The 13934-nt window shown below is 33.7% G+C and overlaps 1 protein-coding gene across 1 annotated transcript; it reads right to left on the reverse strand.

Moving 5' to 3' along the window:
• Nucleotides 1-1293: 1293 nt before the first annotated feature.
• LOC115951781 lies at nucleotides 1294-3450 on the reverse strand. The gene is made up of 5 exons (XM_031068928.1): nucleotides 3040-3450; nucleotides 2860-2930; nucleotides 2545-2633; nucleotides 1692-2080; nucleotides 1294-1425 (listed from the first exon to the last, which is right to left on the reverse strand). Exons 1-5 carry the CDS (start codon nucleotides 3280-3282, stop codon nucleotides 1294-1296), a joined length of 924 nt encoding a protein of 307 aa, XP_030924788.1. The 5' UTR covers nucleotides 3283-3450.
• Nucleotides 3451-13934: the final 10484 nt, after the last annotated feature.

The raw sequence follows: 13934 nt of genomic DNA on the forward strand, positions 1-13934 counted from the left end.
ATGCTTGCTCACCCCCAGTAATAGACTAATTGATATTGTTCACATGCATGTATGTATTCTTCTTCGTTTTTCTTTCATATCTAAAATTATATTCTTTTTTCGTCTCCTTCATTAGCGTATAATTTTCTTGCTACTTCTAATGGCACTAATTTCTACTTCCTTGACTTGAATTAAGTTACTCTTCTTTATAAGTGCTTCAATTATATTAATTCACTTCATCCATCTTGTTTCTTTTAAATAGGTTCTCTCTACAAATAAAATTGAAATGTTCTCATATGTATTCACTACAATAACTATTATTAAAGGGTTATATTAATGGATGTTCTTAGGCCAATTGTTAATAACTATAATAAAAAAGTTTTGATATCACTTTTTTGGAAAATATAAAAAGCTATCAACATCATTTATTATTTTATCATTCTCTCAATAAAATATTTATAAAAATAGCTCCTTAACATTTTCCATTATCAAATTTGACATTTTCGTAGATTGTATGTTACTAAAACTTGTCCTCATCCGATTCTAGAAAAACTAATTGAAATAAACTAGTTCAATTTAGAATTAACTAACCTTTTGGTTTAGCTTGCATTAGAACTGATCCAGTTCTATGGTCTGCTATACATAATTACTTAGAAGCCTAATTATATCACAGTTTTGCTCACAAAATGAAGATCTTTTTTTAAAAAAGAAAAATAAGAAGATAATGAAAGGCAAAATTTCAATTATACAGGGTTTTTTTTTTTTTGATAGATAAGTTAGGATTTGGACCTATTATGCCTACTCAATAATAATTGCTCATTTTTTTTTTCAAAAAAAAAAAATTGCTCATTTTTATCAAACCAAAACAATAACAAGGTTCTTTTTGGTATAAGTATTATTTAAATCTATATATTTTTTATTCAACAACAAAAAATTTTACTAATTAAATTAACTTAAACTCGTAATCAATTGTGGTAATTGAACTAAGACAGTTAACACATTAACATTATTGAAATCAATGATTGATCCATCACTTATAAATTTAATGGTTGATCTATCACAGCTCCCTTCCAATAAATTAAAAGGAAGGTGCATGATAGCATGAGTACATTCCATTACTAGATCAATAAAAGTAGTTTGGCCAAGTATTTCATAATTGCTAAGGTGATAAGTTATAAATGGTAAATCAAAAAGTGATATATGTGGTAGACCTAAATAAGAGCAAATAAAAATATGTCAAATAAACCTCTGTGAGAAACATTGTGTGTAACATTATTTTTACCGTATTACCCATACTCCCCTTGTTTATTGGTTTCATGGAACACCTCTCACAAGCATGTAGATCCCAAGCAAAAGACGCATTGCATAAGACAGGCATATAAGATAATTTGGAAGAGGCAAGCTCCATAAGATAGGCAAATGAGATAGTTTTTTCTCCCACTCACCCTGCTCTTAATAAAATAAAATAAAAATAAACAATATACAAATTGGAAAGAAACATGAAAGACCCTTTTCATTTGCGTCAACATATGAACAGCATTAAACAAAAGTTCATATTTCATGTTGGAAAATGTTAGCCATGACCAATTCAACTATATATTGCCATTAATTTGTCACTAGCTAAGGCCACGTAGAACTCAAGAGTAGCCACAGGCGGGAAGCAGTAAGAGCTAGTAAAAACTAGTTATTGACCTAGCCTTCACCAAACCAACCTGACCAACCTCAAATCCCACATCATAATCATCACTGTTAAACTCATCCTCACCGTACAAACTAGTCTCCAGTACCTTCTCAGCTTTACTACTTATCTGTGCAGCTTGTCTTTGCTTACAAATATGCCTCATGTTTCTCACTCTTTCTTGATTCAAGTGATACTCACATTGAGCATAACCCTCAAGAGCCGATTGCCAACATCTCCATTTCCTCCCATTTGACCTGACGCACCTCCCCTCATCATTTGCAATTGCACTAGTACTAGTACTCTTCTTACCCATTTCTTCCTTCTCTTCCTTCCTTGTAGCTTCATTTTTTAACATTAATCTAATGAAGCTTGCTCTTCTTTTCTTCAATGGAAATGCTTTCTCTTCCTCACTCCAGCTTCCTGTCAGTGTCATTGTTCATCAAATCCATATCAGAGACTGAAATAACAGTGTCAATAATCATCAATGCTACATACACAATAATTTTAATTTTAATTTTTTTAATATCAAAACATCGGAGGTGAAAAAAGTTATGTAATTTTTTCTATAATAAACTCGCCAACATACATACACATATATACAAAAAACATTCATATTAATGTTATTATCTATTTTTGACGAAATGAAAAACTTTATCAATAAATAAGATTTATACATAGGGGGACCTGCAATTGCATTGCATCCAGCCCCCTTAGAACTTTAACAAGACTAGGAGCTAGGGCAGCAACCCAAATCAAAAGATCCAAACAAAAGAGAACTTCGTAAGAAATGGTGAGGCAATATTGGCTTCTCTAGGCAATAGGCACACAACAGAGGGATGGGCAATTTGTATGTACGGATATAGAGCTGATATATGTGTACGTACCAAAATGAGATAAGGACGAAGAAATGGAACTTGTAGGCGATGTCTCTGGCTCTGGCTCTGCAGCGCTTTTCTGATTGTACCATCCGACACTGCAAACACGCGCGCACACACACACACACAGAAGCTAGGCGCATTAATTACTACAGCTGGAAACTCTAAAGAGTATTGGTGCTACGTACAAAAGAGGGCAACAGAAAATTTATAATTAAAAAAAAAAAAAACGATGGGTAAAAAGTTAGTATGAACAATATGAAGTATGAACTGTACAATGCACATCCTATTAAAACACAAAGAATTTTCCTTTAAGATTATTACCTTTGCTTAGTTGCACTAAACTTGTTGTCCTTGGAAGTGCTTTCTTCTTCTCTGGCAGGGGTAGGTGGTTCCTACAAAGCAAGCCCAAAACAACACGGTTTAAACATTGATAAAAACCTTAATAAGCTACATACAAAGAACACAGTGGAGAGAAGAACAAACATTAGACCTCTTATGTACCTCATTGGAATAACTATCTGAGCTGCACTCGTTTTTTGCCTTTGAATAGTTGTTATGGTTTGGGCAATCCCAGCCGCTGATATTGCTGACTTTGACTGGCTGAAGACGCTCCGGTAGCCGTAGATCATAGCCAGTTATAGATGGCTGTAGTGGAGGTTGACTCGCCTGAGGAGTTGAAGATAAAACATCTGGCGGTGAAACTAAAAGAGTAGAAGGAGGGGGGCACCGTTTTCTGATCCTCATTGATGAACGGCAGCGAGATTGCAAAGATAACTGAGAATTTTGAGATTTTGGGGAGGAAGAAGAAGACTATAAGGGTAGCAATACTATAGGAGTAATAAAGCCTTAAAGGTTTAAACCCCAATAATCACAAAAAGAGAGGCTTTTGGTTTTGGACATTTGGGTTTTGATCCATATATTGTTTGCGTGCGTTGTTGTGGCACAGAGCAGTGTCTGAGAAAAAACAAAGACATTGTTGTGTGTGTAAGAGAATTTCATTCTTGGACTTGTCCGTCCACGCTCCATGGCCATGTGGGGCCGTGCCGCCGTACGTACGCGCATATGTCATGACTACCCCAATCGCTACGTCGAATTATATGCTACTTTTTGGACTATTTATTTGTCAAAGTTTGAACAAATTTAACTTGCTTATTATTATGGTGGGGTTTGGATTGACGTCTGCGTTTACAAACCCACATTTTTTCTCTTCTTCTTTTTTTTTTTTTTTTTTGTTTTTTTAAGTCGTAGTTATTGACTTTTAGAGACAAAATTCACTGTTTATAAACAATGCAGGCACTTACGTACTGTGTGTGTACTGTTCATGCATTTAAAAATATTAAAAATGGATCTCACGGTACTATTTACACATTTAAAAATTATTTTACTATAATATTTTCAGTTTCAGCAACAATAAGTTCAATCCAAACATCCGTGCTTTCCAAGGTGCTACCTGTGACTCAATATGGGAGAAGGGGGCGAAACTGCACACTTTTGCGTTCAAAGCATTGTCCGAGTGAATAGGTAGCGCCTACCAAGCAAAGCTTTCTTGAAGAGGCTGGGCTGGTTCCTTTTTGACGCCTGCCTTTTATTTAGATGCGGTCAATAAGGTAGGGATCATCAAAACGCCAAACCATCCAATGTAAAGACGGTTTTCAGTGCTGGTTATCCAGTTATGGAAGCGACCCTATAGGCAGAAATGGTTATAACAGAGTTTCTGTTATTCGTATTAACAGCTACTCTAGGAGGAATGTTTTTATGCGGTGCTAACGATTTAATAACTATCTTTGTAACTCCAGAATGTTTCAGTTTATGCTCCTATCTATTATCTGGATATACCAAGAAAGATGTACGGTCTAATGAGGCTATTATGAAATATTTACTCATGGGCGAGGCAAGCTCTTCTATTCTGGTTCATGGAATAATTTCTTAGAGGTATTGCCGCATCCCCAAGGATTAGGCCCACTTTTTATAGGTCAGTGGAATCTTTATGCTCAAAACCCTGGTTCGGGTAGTCATTTATTTGGTACCTCCCAAGGTGTAGGAACTGCCATTCTAACCCCAACATCAGTCGGTTTAGACCTCCATTTAGTTTCACCCAAGCTTCATCCTGGTCATGGATAGATCACCCAAGTTCAGGTCCATAAGCAGTGACAATTGCCCTATGAAGACTCGCTTTCGCTACGGCTCTGGTGGGTTCCCTTAACCAAGCCACTGCCTATGAGTCGTCAACTCATTCTTCAACAGGCACGCAGTCAAAGCCCCGGGCTCCTCCCACTGCTTGGGAGCTTACAGTTTGGAACCCTGAGCAGACTGCCGGTGATAAGCCGAAGGAAGGTGAGGATGACGTCAAGTCATCATGCCCCTTATGCCCTGGGCGACACACGTGCTACAATGGCCGGGACAAAGGGTCGCGAACCCGCGAGGGTGAGCTAACCCCAAAAACCCGTCCTTAGTTCGGATTGTAGGCTACAACTCGCCTGCATGAAGCCGGAATCGCTAGTAATCGTGGACCTCCTGCGGGAATGATTTGGAAGATACAAAACCAAAAATAGTGGCATTTGCTAGCAACAACATAATCGAGGCAGTCAATCAATATAAATTGATCCGAAATCTGTATACTGGTTGAACAATCTATTTGTCATATTTGCTATGAAAAAAACATAGTAGATTCTAAGTAAAGGAAAATCTTCCAACATTAATAGCACCCGTATTCGACTATAGAGAAAAAGAAGGATATGACTATAGATAACAATAGTTCTTATCTTTCCATTAAGGCTCGTTTAGTAGAAAAGTTTAAGCATTGTTGTTTGTATTTTTTTTGAAATACGTGTAAGTGAAAAAATGTGTGAAAACATGTGTAATATTGTTTAAAAACTAAAAATGTATTATTTAACTACTCTACCAAATGAAGCCTAAAACAGCATGATTTATGTGCTCCTTGTCTTTATAACTAAGAAATCTAAAACAGTATGATTTATGTGCTGCTTGCATTCTTATTGACTAAGCAATTTTTGGTACAAAATATGGAAAATGCTAAAGTCATAAATTATTTTACAGATTGTTGATTTGGTAAGTGGTTATTGACAAGTAAAGAGATGACGTTAGCGGTAGACCTAAATGAGAACTAGTAAGAATTTATCAAATAAAAATTTTGTAAAAATATTGTAAAATAGTTTGCGTTTGTAGTATTGCCATACACCTGCACTTAATTGGTCTTCCTTGCTAACCTGAATTTAGTTTATGGAGTTGAATCCATGACTTTTGTCTTCACGAATAATAGAGAAGGCTAATACAGTATTTTAAGGCATGTTTGTTTCAACAAAATTTAATTTTTGGAAAATATTTTTCGTATTTGTAGGCACTTCTAGCGAAAATTTTAATGTTTGTTGATTAATTGGAATTTGTTTTCTTGTTAATCGTAGAATAAAGGCACTTCTAGCGAAAAATGTTTTACATTTTCATTTACAGTCCTTTTATTTTCGCCTCACTCAAAATTCATCAACCAAACCTCCACCCTTGCTCCCACTGTTAACCACCCAACCACCATCCCCCACTAATATCCCTAGACTTCAATCACCAACCACTACCACCGGCCACTGGTCGTTGACCACAATTTTTCTTTAAATCTAAAATTCTCATTTTTTTTTATATGTGCTTGGGATGAGAAAATATGAGAAAGTAGTAAAAAAATATGTTTTTCATATTCTTTTCAGAAACGCAATTGAACAATTAAAAATATTTTCTTTTTTCTTGAAAACACTTTATGGTAGAAAAATATTCAGTCAAAACAAAGCCTTGGTATGACACAGCACTTGACAAGCCTACAAAAGAAGGGAAAACACTATGTCCAACTCACAAAACTTGGGTAAATCATGGTATTGGCCTTGGAATAAAGAAAAATTGTGATTAGTGTAATGAAAGAAAAAAAGTCACTCCTGTTTAGTGCACTTAATGTTTAAGTATCTACTAAATTTGTTTGAAGGTTTCTGCGAATATAAGAATTAAGAAGCACCTGAATTCAAAATGTAATTTTCTATCTCTCTCTAAGTCTCCTCAATTTGATGTCCTAAATGTTCAGGTCCTCCTCCATTTTATAGATTTTTTAGAGTCATTAAAAAATCTACTGAATGAGAGAACAACCTGGTATATTTGATGGACTTATGTACTTTCTTTAGACAGAAAACACTCAAAAGGAGTAGTTTGTTATTGATTTTCCCGATTTGATGAATTTGAGAATTAGGAAATTAGCATTAAATGTTGATTGAATCCATTATTGGGATAAAAAATGTATGTCAAGCATGTGCGTTAATTTAACAGACTTTTGGTTCTTCCTTGAGTGTCTGGTTTTTGCATATTGCATTTAATCTGAGCTATATGGTTTCTCTACAGAGTGGCCCTTGATGAGCCAGTCTTTTGCCCTGCAATTCACATCTCCAAATTATCCCTTTGTTGGGTTTCTTCTTCTCAAATGCAGGCTTGGTCCGCATAGCAAGTCCTTTGTTGTAGCAGTGGGCCTTATATTCTTGATCTGGCCATTTTTGCTAACTTAGCTTTACCAAATTTAAAGACCAAATGGTGGATCTTTGGGCTCGACCTTGTGGGCCCAATTCTAACCAGCCTTGCATTTGATTTTACCAACTACATGGGCTTCTTTCACGGGTTCGTCTGTCTGAGTTGCTGAAAATATTGAGTTAGTGGGCTTTGGGCTTATATTAATTTGTTACTCCAAAATTTCCCATAATAGAAAGCATACGAGAGAACTATGCGATTTTTTAACCCTTAGCAATGTCGAGTTCTATGCATATTTTGTTACTTAATTTTTTTATAAAATTGTTTACACAGAACTTGGATTTGATGGTGTCGGTTTCCATCTGTAACTCTATTATGTTAAAATTGAATTTCAAAATAGGGGGCATTTTGCTAAATAATTTGAAAAGAAGGGTATTTTATTACATAGTTTTAAAATTAAGGGCATTTACCCATTTTGCCCAAGAAATTGTCATATCTAAAATCAGAAAGTGTGAAATTGTTTTACAAGAACTTACACTGATAAACAACGGAGAAGCAAAAATGGAAATTAAGGCTAGTTAATTTTGAATTGCAATCTCTTCTTTTGAGATCAAATTCAGGCTGGTTACTTATTTGTCTTATGATTATATTATAGAGCCCATGCTAATTATATGGAATCCTATATATGGTTATCATGGCAGGTTGCTGGTGATTAATTGGTAATTGCTCCATTTGTTTGCACAGATAATCAACTAGCAGAAATCATATCTTCTAAAGAATTGTCCTATTAAACATGTACTGCTGTTCATTCATCTTTCTGCGGCCTCTTAAGTAAATCAACTTGGTCGTTGGTGTTTATAACTTTATATGTTTGTAGAATGTAGTTTGAGTACGAACTTTTACTGCAAGCATTGCTAGTTGCAAGCTGGAGCAAAAAACACTATGAACCTTTTGGCTATATGTTTTGCCCCTACCTACGATCTCGGTGTCCATTTTTTATTTATTTATTTTTGCATTCTTTTTGGGTCCAAAATAATATTTTTGAACTTCGTGATTCAGCATTGTCACAGTTGAGCACTTCAGAAATGAGAAACATGGAAATTCATTCTTATGTTTGCGTGTGTTTGTACCAGTTGTTCACCACTCTAGTTTTCCTTCTAAAACCATCATTGCAATTTTCCATTTTACTCAATCCACTTTTTTATGTGTTAGTGTACTTTATCATTGCACTATTTCCAAAGCTTCATTTGGGCTATGCTGGGTTCTGGGATGTTCTCAAAAAGATAACATTCTCATTTCCTTCATTAGTGGAGGGGCAAAGCTTGCCGTTTACTTGTTTGACTAATTATAAAGGTCAAAGCGCTTGCACCGGCCAGGAAACATGTTCCAATCACTTGAGTGATTTGCTCACACATCAGTTTACAATTCCTAAATTCTTTATCTTTTATAATATGTTGGGATCTGTAGCAATATATATTCTTAATAATAAAACAAAGTTTTGTTTTACCAAATCATGTGTGTTGAAGTAATCATATGAGTAGAAACAGAAAGTACATGTGGTCCTCTTTTCTTTTTCTTTTTTTTGAGACTAATCAATTGTAGCATTGGGTGATAGGATTTTGTATATGAGCTGCTTGGTAAAATCTGAGTGGTCTCTGGTCTGGACCATAGCTGCTTATATTTGGATTCTTCAATTACACTAATGTTAATCACCATTTCCATTATTGTTTCTGTGGTCACCAAAAAGGCATAAGGTGAAAAATCAAGAGCAAGTGTGCTCGATCAAATTGATGACTAGATTGGCCAAGGAGCATGAAATAGATAAGGCTAACATGCTAATTTCCTGAAGCAAAGAGTGGTGATAGTAGTTTCTGATCTTCATCATAATTGAAGAAACTCATAGACAAGTTTGAAAGCAAAGACAGAAAATGATACCATATTGCCCCATGTTCTAGCTATCACTAAGGCATGCTTGTCTCTATCATCTATAATATGGCTATGGTTGGCAATTATAAGCTGAAACCAGTTTGATCCGTTTAAAGATATAGGGATGCCTCATGAATCATGAATCATGATCATGGGACTTCTTTATCGAATAAGAAGGTTGAGCTTGTGTCCCTCAATAATTACAATAGAACTAGTGGATAGACTAAAACTTTTGTGATTAGGTCTCACATGGGCAATGCGTGGGATGCTTTTACAACGTAGAGTCCAAGACGTGTACGTTGTTACTTTGCTACTCCAGTCCAAAGATCGATGTCACTCACATTCTTCTCCCTTACGTTTGGATCCCAAGCAAAGGTGAATTGAAGTCCAGCTTATAATCATTTAGCAAAAAGAAAGAATTCCAGCTAGAATCCACTGTATGGAATCATATATTGTTTGTTTTGTTTGGGAAAAAACAGTTTCGTGCAACTATGATACAGTAAAAGCGTGTTGAAGCAATATCCTTAACACATGTGATTTCTCCTTCACGTTTCTTTTAATTAGTATGTGATTTTCATTGTACCGACCATGCTCTTATGAAATAAAATAAGCTTTTTCATAGATTTGGATTGAAGTTATGATGGTATTCAATTTTTGATGTAAACATAATTCAAGACTTTCTTATTAGAAGAGTTAATTGTAACCCACTAAAATAAGTTAAGTTATAGTTTACTTTAAGCCACAATAATGGCCAAGCCATCATTGTTTTTGTAATCCTTGTAAAGTTATTTATGAGAACAAAATTATTGGGGTGTCCTAACTTGTCTTTCTGCTTTGCATAGTGGTAATCAACAAGACAATCCTTTTCTGAGGCCAAGGGAAAGGGGGGTCGGTTCTTTAGTTAAAGCACCTATCTTTGGAGCTAAGGCTAAGGGCATACATTTTATACATAATGGTTATCCATTATCCTAATTACTAATATAATTAATAAATAAAATACCAACACGCTGGTGGCCTAGTGACAAAGGCTTGGGCTAACATGCTGCTGGGCATGGGTTCAAACCCACCTGGAGACTGTTTATCTAACTCATCAAAGTTTGTGGTGTGGGGTCTTAACTTGAGAGTGGTTATGTTTCTACTATGGTCACACCCTGGAAGATAGGGAAGCAACATTGGTCGTCCTAGTCTAACCAATTGTGTGTGTGTGTATATATATATATATATATATATATGAGGCTGTATATTCATATTTCATTTAGTTCCAATTTTTTTTAATGTATTCAAATTATTATTGTAGTAGAATGAATATTGGGCCTTATAATAAAGGGATAAACATTGGGCCTATTTTAAGCATTGGCCCAAACGGAGGAAACAAATCCAGCATTGACTAGCCCATTCTGATAATAAACGAAGATCCTCGGATCATTGGTCAAAACCAATGACCTTCCAAGCTCAGTGTTGAGATTGAGTCTGAGACAAGCCTGAGCTATCAAGGTAAATCCCAAAGAAGGTACACTTTTCTGAGGTAGCTTCCTAAAATTTCCTTCATGTGTCTTGTAATTAGTATATGATTTTCATTGTACCAACCATGCTCTTATGAAATAAACTAACCTTTTTGATAGATTGGATTGAAGTTATGATGGTATCCAATTTTTGATGTAAATATAATTCAAGACTTTATTAGATGAGTTAATTGTTACCTACTAAAATAAATTAAGTTATAGTTACTTTAAGTCACAATAATTGCCAAGCCATCATTGTTTTTGTAATTCTTGTAAAGTTATTTATGAGAACAAAATTATTGGGGTGTCCTAACTTGTCTTTCTGCTTTGCAAAGTGGTAATCAACAAAACAATCCTTTTCTGGGGCTAAGGGAAAGGGGGGTCGGTTCTTTAGTTAAAACACCCATCTTTGGAGCTAAGGCTAAGGGCATACCTTTATATATAATGGTTTATCCATTATCCTAATTACGAACTAATTAATAAATAAAATATCAACACATTGGTGGCCTAGTGGAAAGGGCATGGGCCAACATTTTCGGGCATGGATTCAAGTCTATCTACAAACTGTTCACCTAGCTCATCAATAATTGTGGCGTAGGGTCTTAGCTTGAGAGTAGTTATAATGCTACTATGGTCACATCTAAGTAGGAAAGAAACATTAATCACCTCTATCTAACCAACTTTTGTACACCAAAAAAAGAAAAAACATATGTTTAACCAATTTTTTATACAAAAAAAAAAAACATAATTAATAAAATATGAGGCTGCATATTCATATTCATCTAGTTCCAATTTTTTTAATGTATTAAAATTGGTAGAGAGATAAATTAAAACGTGTATTACGTTTCTTAAAATTAAAATATATATATATATAAAAAACGTTTATTACAATTTAAATAAAAGATAAAGAATAAAAAAAAAAAGGAATGTATACATTATATTATTTCTTTTAATATATTCATATTTAGTAATATATTTATACTATCTTAGTATAATTTTGTAAGATGTTGTCAAAACCCAACTAATATATCATATTAATTAAGTACTCTTACGTACTAACTATTATATATACTCATTTTTTGCTGTATCTTAAAAAAAAAAAAAAAATTACATACCATTTATTTTTAGTATAAAATCAATAATTTAATTTAGGATCAAATTTTATTTTACACTATTTAATTTTAGGCAATTATCATTTTGCTCCATTTCAATTTTATCAATTTAGTTTCTAAGTTAGCAATTGTTTTCAACATTTCTCTTCAATGGTAGAATTATTTAGCGTACCTAATGTACTACACATTTCTCTTACGTAAAGGTGAGCCTCATGCGTGGGTCTTGCACATGGGGTACTCCTCTTAGCCAAAGAAGCGATAACGATTGAAGAGGATGACAAATGATATATATAACCTACCACTGAAATGAATTATAGATGATATTGCTATAAGAGTTGGTGAATCCAAGGGGAAAGTTCATTTTTAGTCCTAAAAAAAGGGAAATGGATCACTGTGGCATGTTATACACATGTAATCAAATGGATTACCGTGGTGAATCGATTGGGAAAGTTGATGTGTATAATGACTATATGAAGCTGTGAATATGTGACAGTAATCCGTTGTGAAAATTTATTTTTAGTTTGAAAAATTGTAAAAATTTCAAGTCAGTCTTTCCATAGCCTTGTCATCATAATTATTGATTAAGTGACGAAATTCAATAGAGTGAAGTATCACTAGATTATAACATGCACACCATAGAAGGACTAACCTTAATATGATTTAATTATTTAGAATTAAAAAGCATTTTATATTTTAAGGAATTAAAATAAAACTTAACCCAATCTTTAAAGACCATGGTCTTTTGTGAAAGTTCATTTTTAGTCTTAAAAAAAATTATAAATGTATCAAATCAATCCTTTCATAACCTATTTACTATAAGTATTGCTTACGTGACAAAATTCAACAAAATTGTGTAGCACTTTCTTATAATGGAAAAACTACAGAAGGTGTACTCTCCTTTCTTACTTTGGTTAAAACACTAAAAACAACAAAAAGAGAGAGAGAAGTTAAATTTAAGAGTCGCATTAATAATTCCTGCAAGAACAAAGTGCATAAGACTTGATATGCTTAAACGGTGAGAAATTAGAATTTGAATATAAATAGGAATTATAATTATTGAAAAATTTGTTAAACAAACAATTAAATTTTCTCAAATTCTCATAAAGTAGCCATTTTCATTCCGAATTCCTACGTAAAATGCACCTCAAGATTCAATGTTATAGTAATCTTAATGGTGGTTTTTGGTGGAGAGAGAGAGAGAGAGAGAGATCATGGTTTAGAATGATACAGTAGACAAATTTCAATTAAGCGTGTACCCCATGTGCCATTCATTTTTCCCTTTTTTTTTTTTTTTTGTACTTTCTCAAGCAAATGTAGAAACTTTTATCTTTTAATAAAGCAAATAGGGAAAAAAATGTTTACAATATATAGTTAAAAGATACTAGGGATTAGACAATTAGTGAATTGAGAAAGAAAAAAAAAAAAGTAGAACAATAATTAAATTATTTAATTTAAAATTTTGAAAAAGTAGTAGTTTGAGAAATCGATTCTCCCAATTTGCTTTGAAATTGAGACAGTCCATTTGAAAATAAATATTTGGTAATTAATAAATTTCAAGGTGAATGTACTAGCTCATCATTTAAAATTAATTCTCATTATTTGTTGGAATCAATTTTTAGTATAATTTTAAGTGATGTAGTATCGTGTACACTCTTAAATTTAAGAAAACTAATTTTCAATCATCAAAATAATAACAATTTTACACTACATAAATATTACATACTAACTTGATTTCTGATGAGATGAACTTGGCTCTTACACAGGAGTATTTTTAGAATCTGAGGTTTCTTTAGCTCTAAAACCAATGGCACCACTTAAGGCATTTGGCCCAAATGAAATGCCACCGTTGTTTTATCAACATTTTTGGGGAGTGGTGGACCATGATGTTACAAATTATGTTCTCTCCTGGTTAAATTCAGGTACTCTTCCTCATCCCATTAACCACACCATTGTTACTCTTATCCCAAAGACCATAAATCCTGAGCATGTACAAGAATATCAACCTATTAGTTTATGTAATGTGTTTAACAAATTTTTTTCTAAAGTTTTGGCTAATAGGCTGAAGAAGATTTTGCCATCCATTATCACTAAATATCAATCTGCTTTTGCTAAAGATCGGCTTATCACTGATAACATCCTTATTGCCTTTGAGACATTGCATCGTATCATAAATCAAGTGATTTGGGTTTCATGGCTATAAAACTCAACATGAATAAAGCCTATGATCGTGTGGAATGGGTGTACCTGGAAAACCTTATAAGGAAGATGGGCTTCAATGAAAAATGGATTGGTCTTGTAATGATTTGTGTGAGAATAGTTACATACTCAACCTTATTAAATGGTGAAC

The sequence above is a fragment of the Quercus lobata genome, chromosome 7, assembly GCF_001633185.2.
Source record: "Quercus lobata isolate SW786 chromosome 7, ValleyOak3.0 Primary Assembly, whole genome shotgun sequence".
Taxonomy (NCBI): domain Eukaryota; kingdom Viridiplantae; phylum Streptophyta; class Magnoliopsida; order Fagales; family Fagaceae; genus Quercus; species Quercus lobata.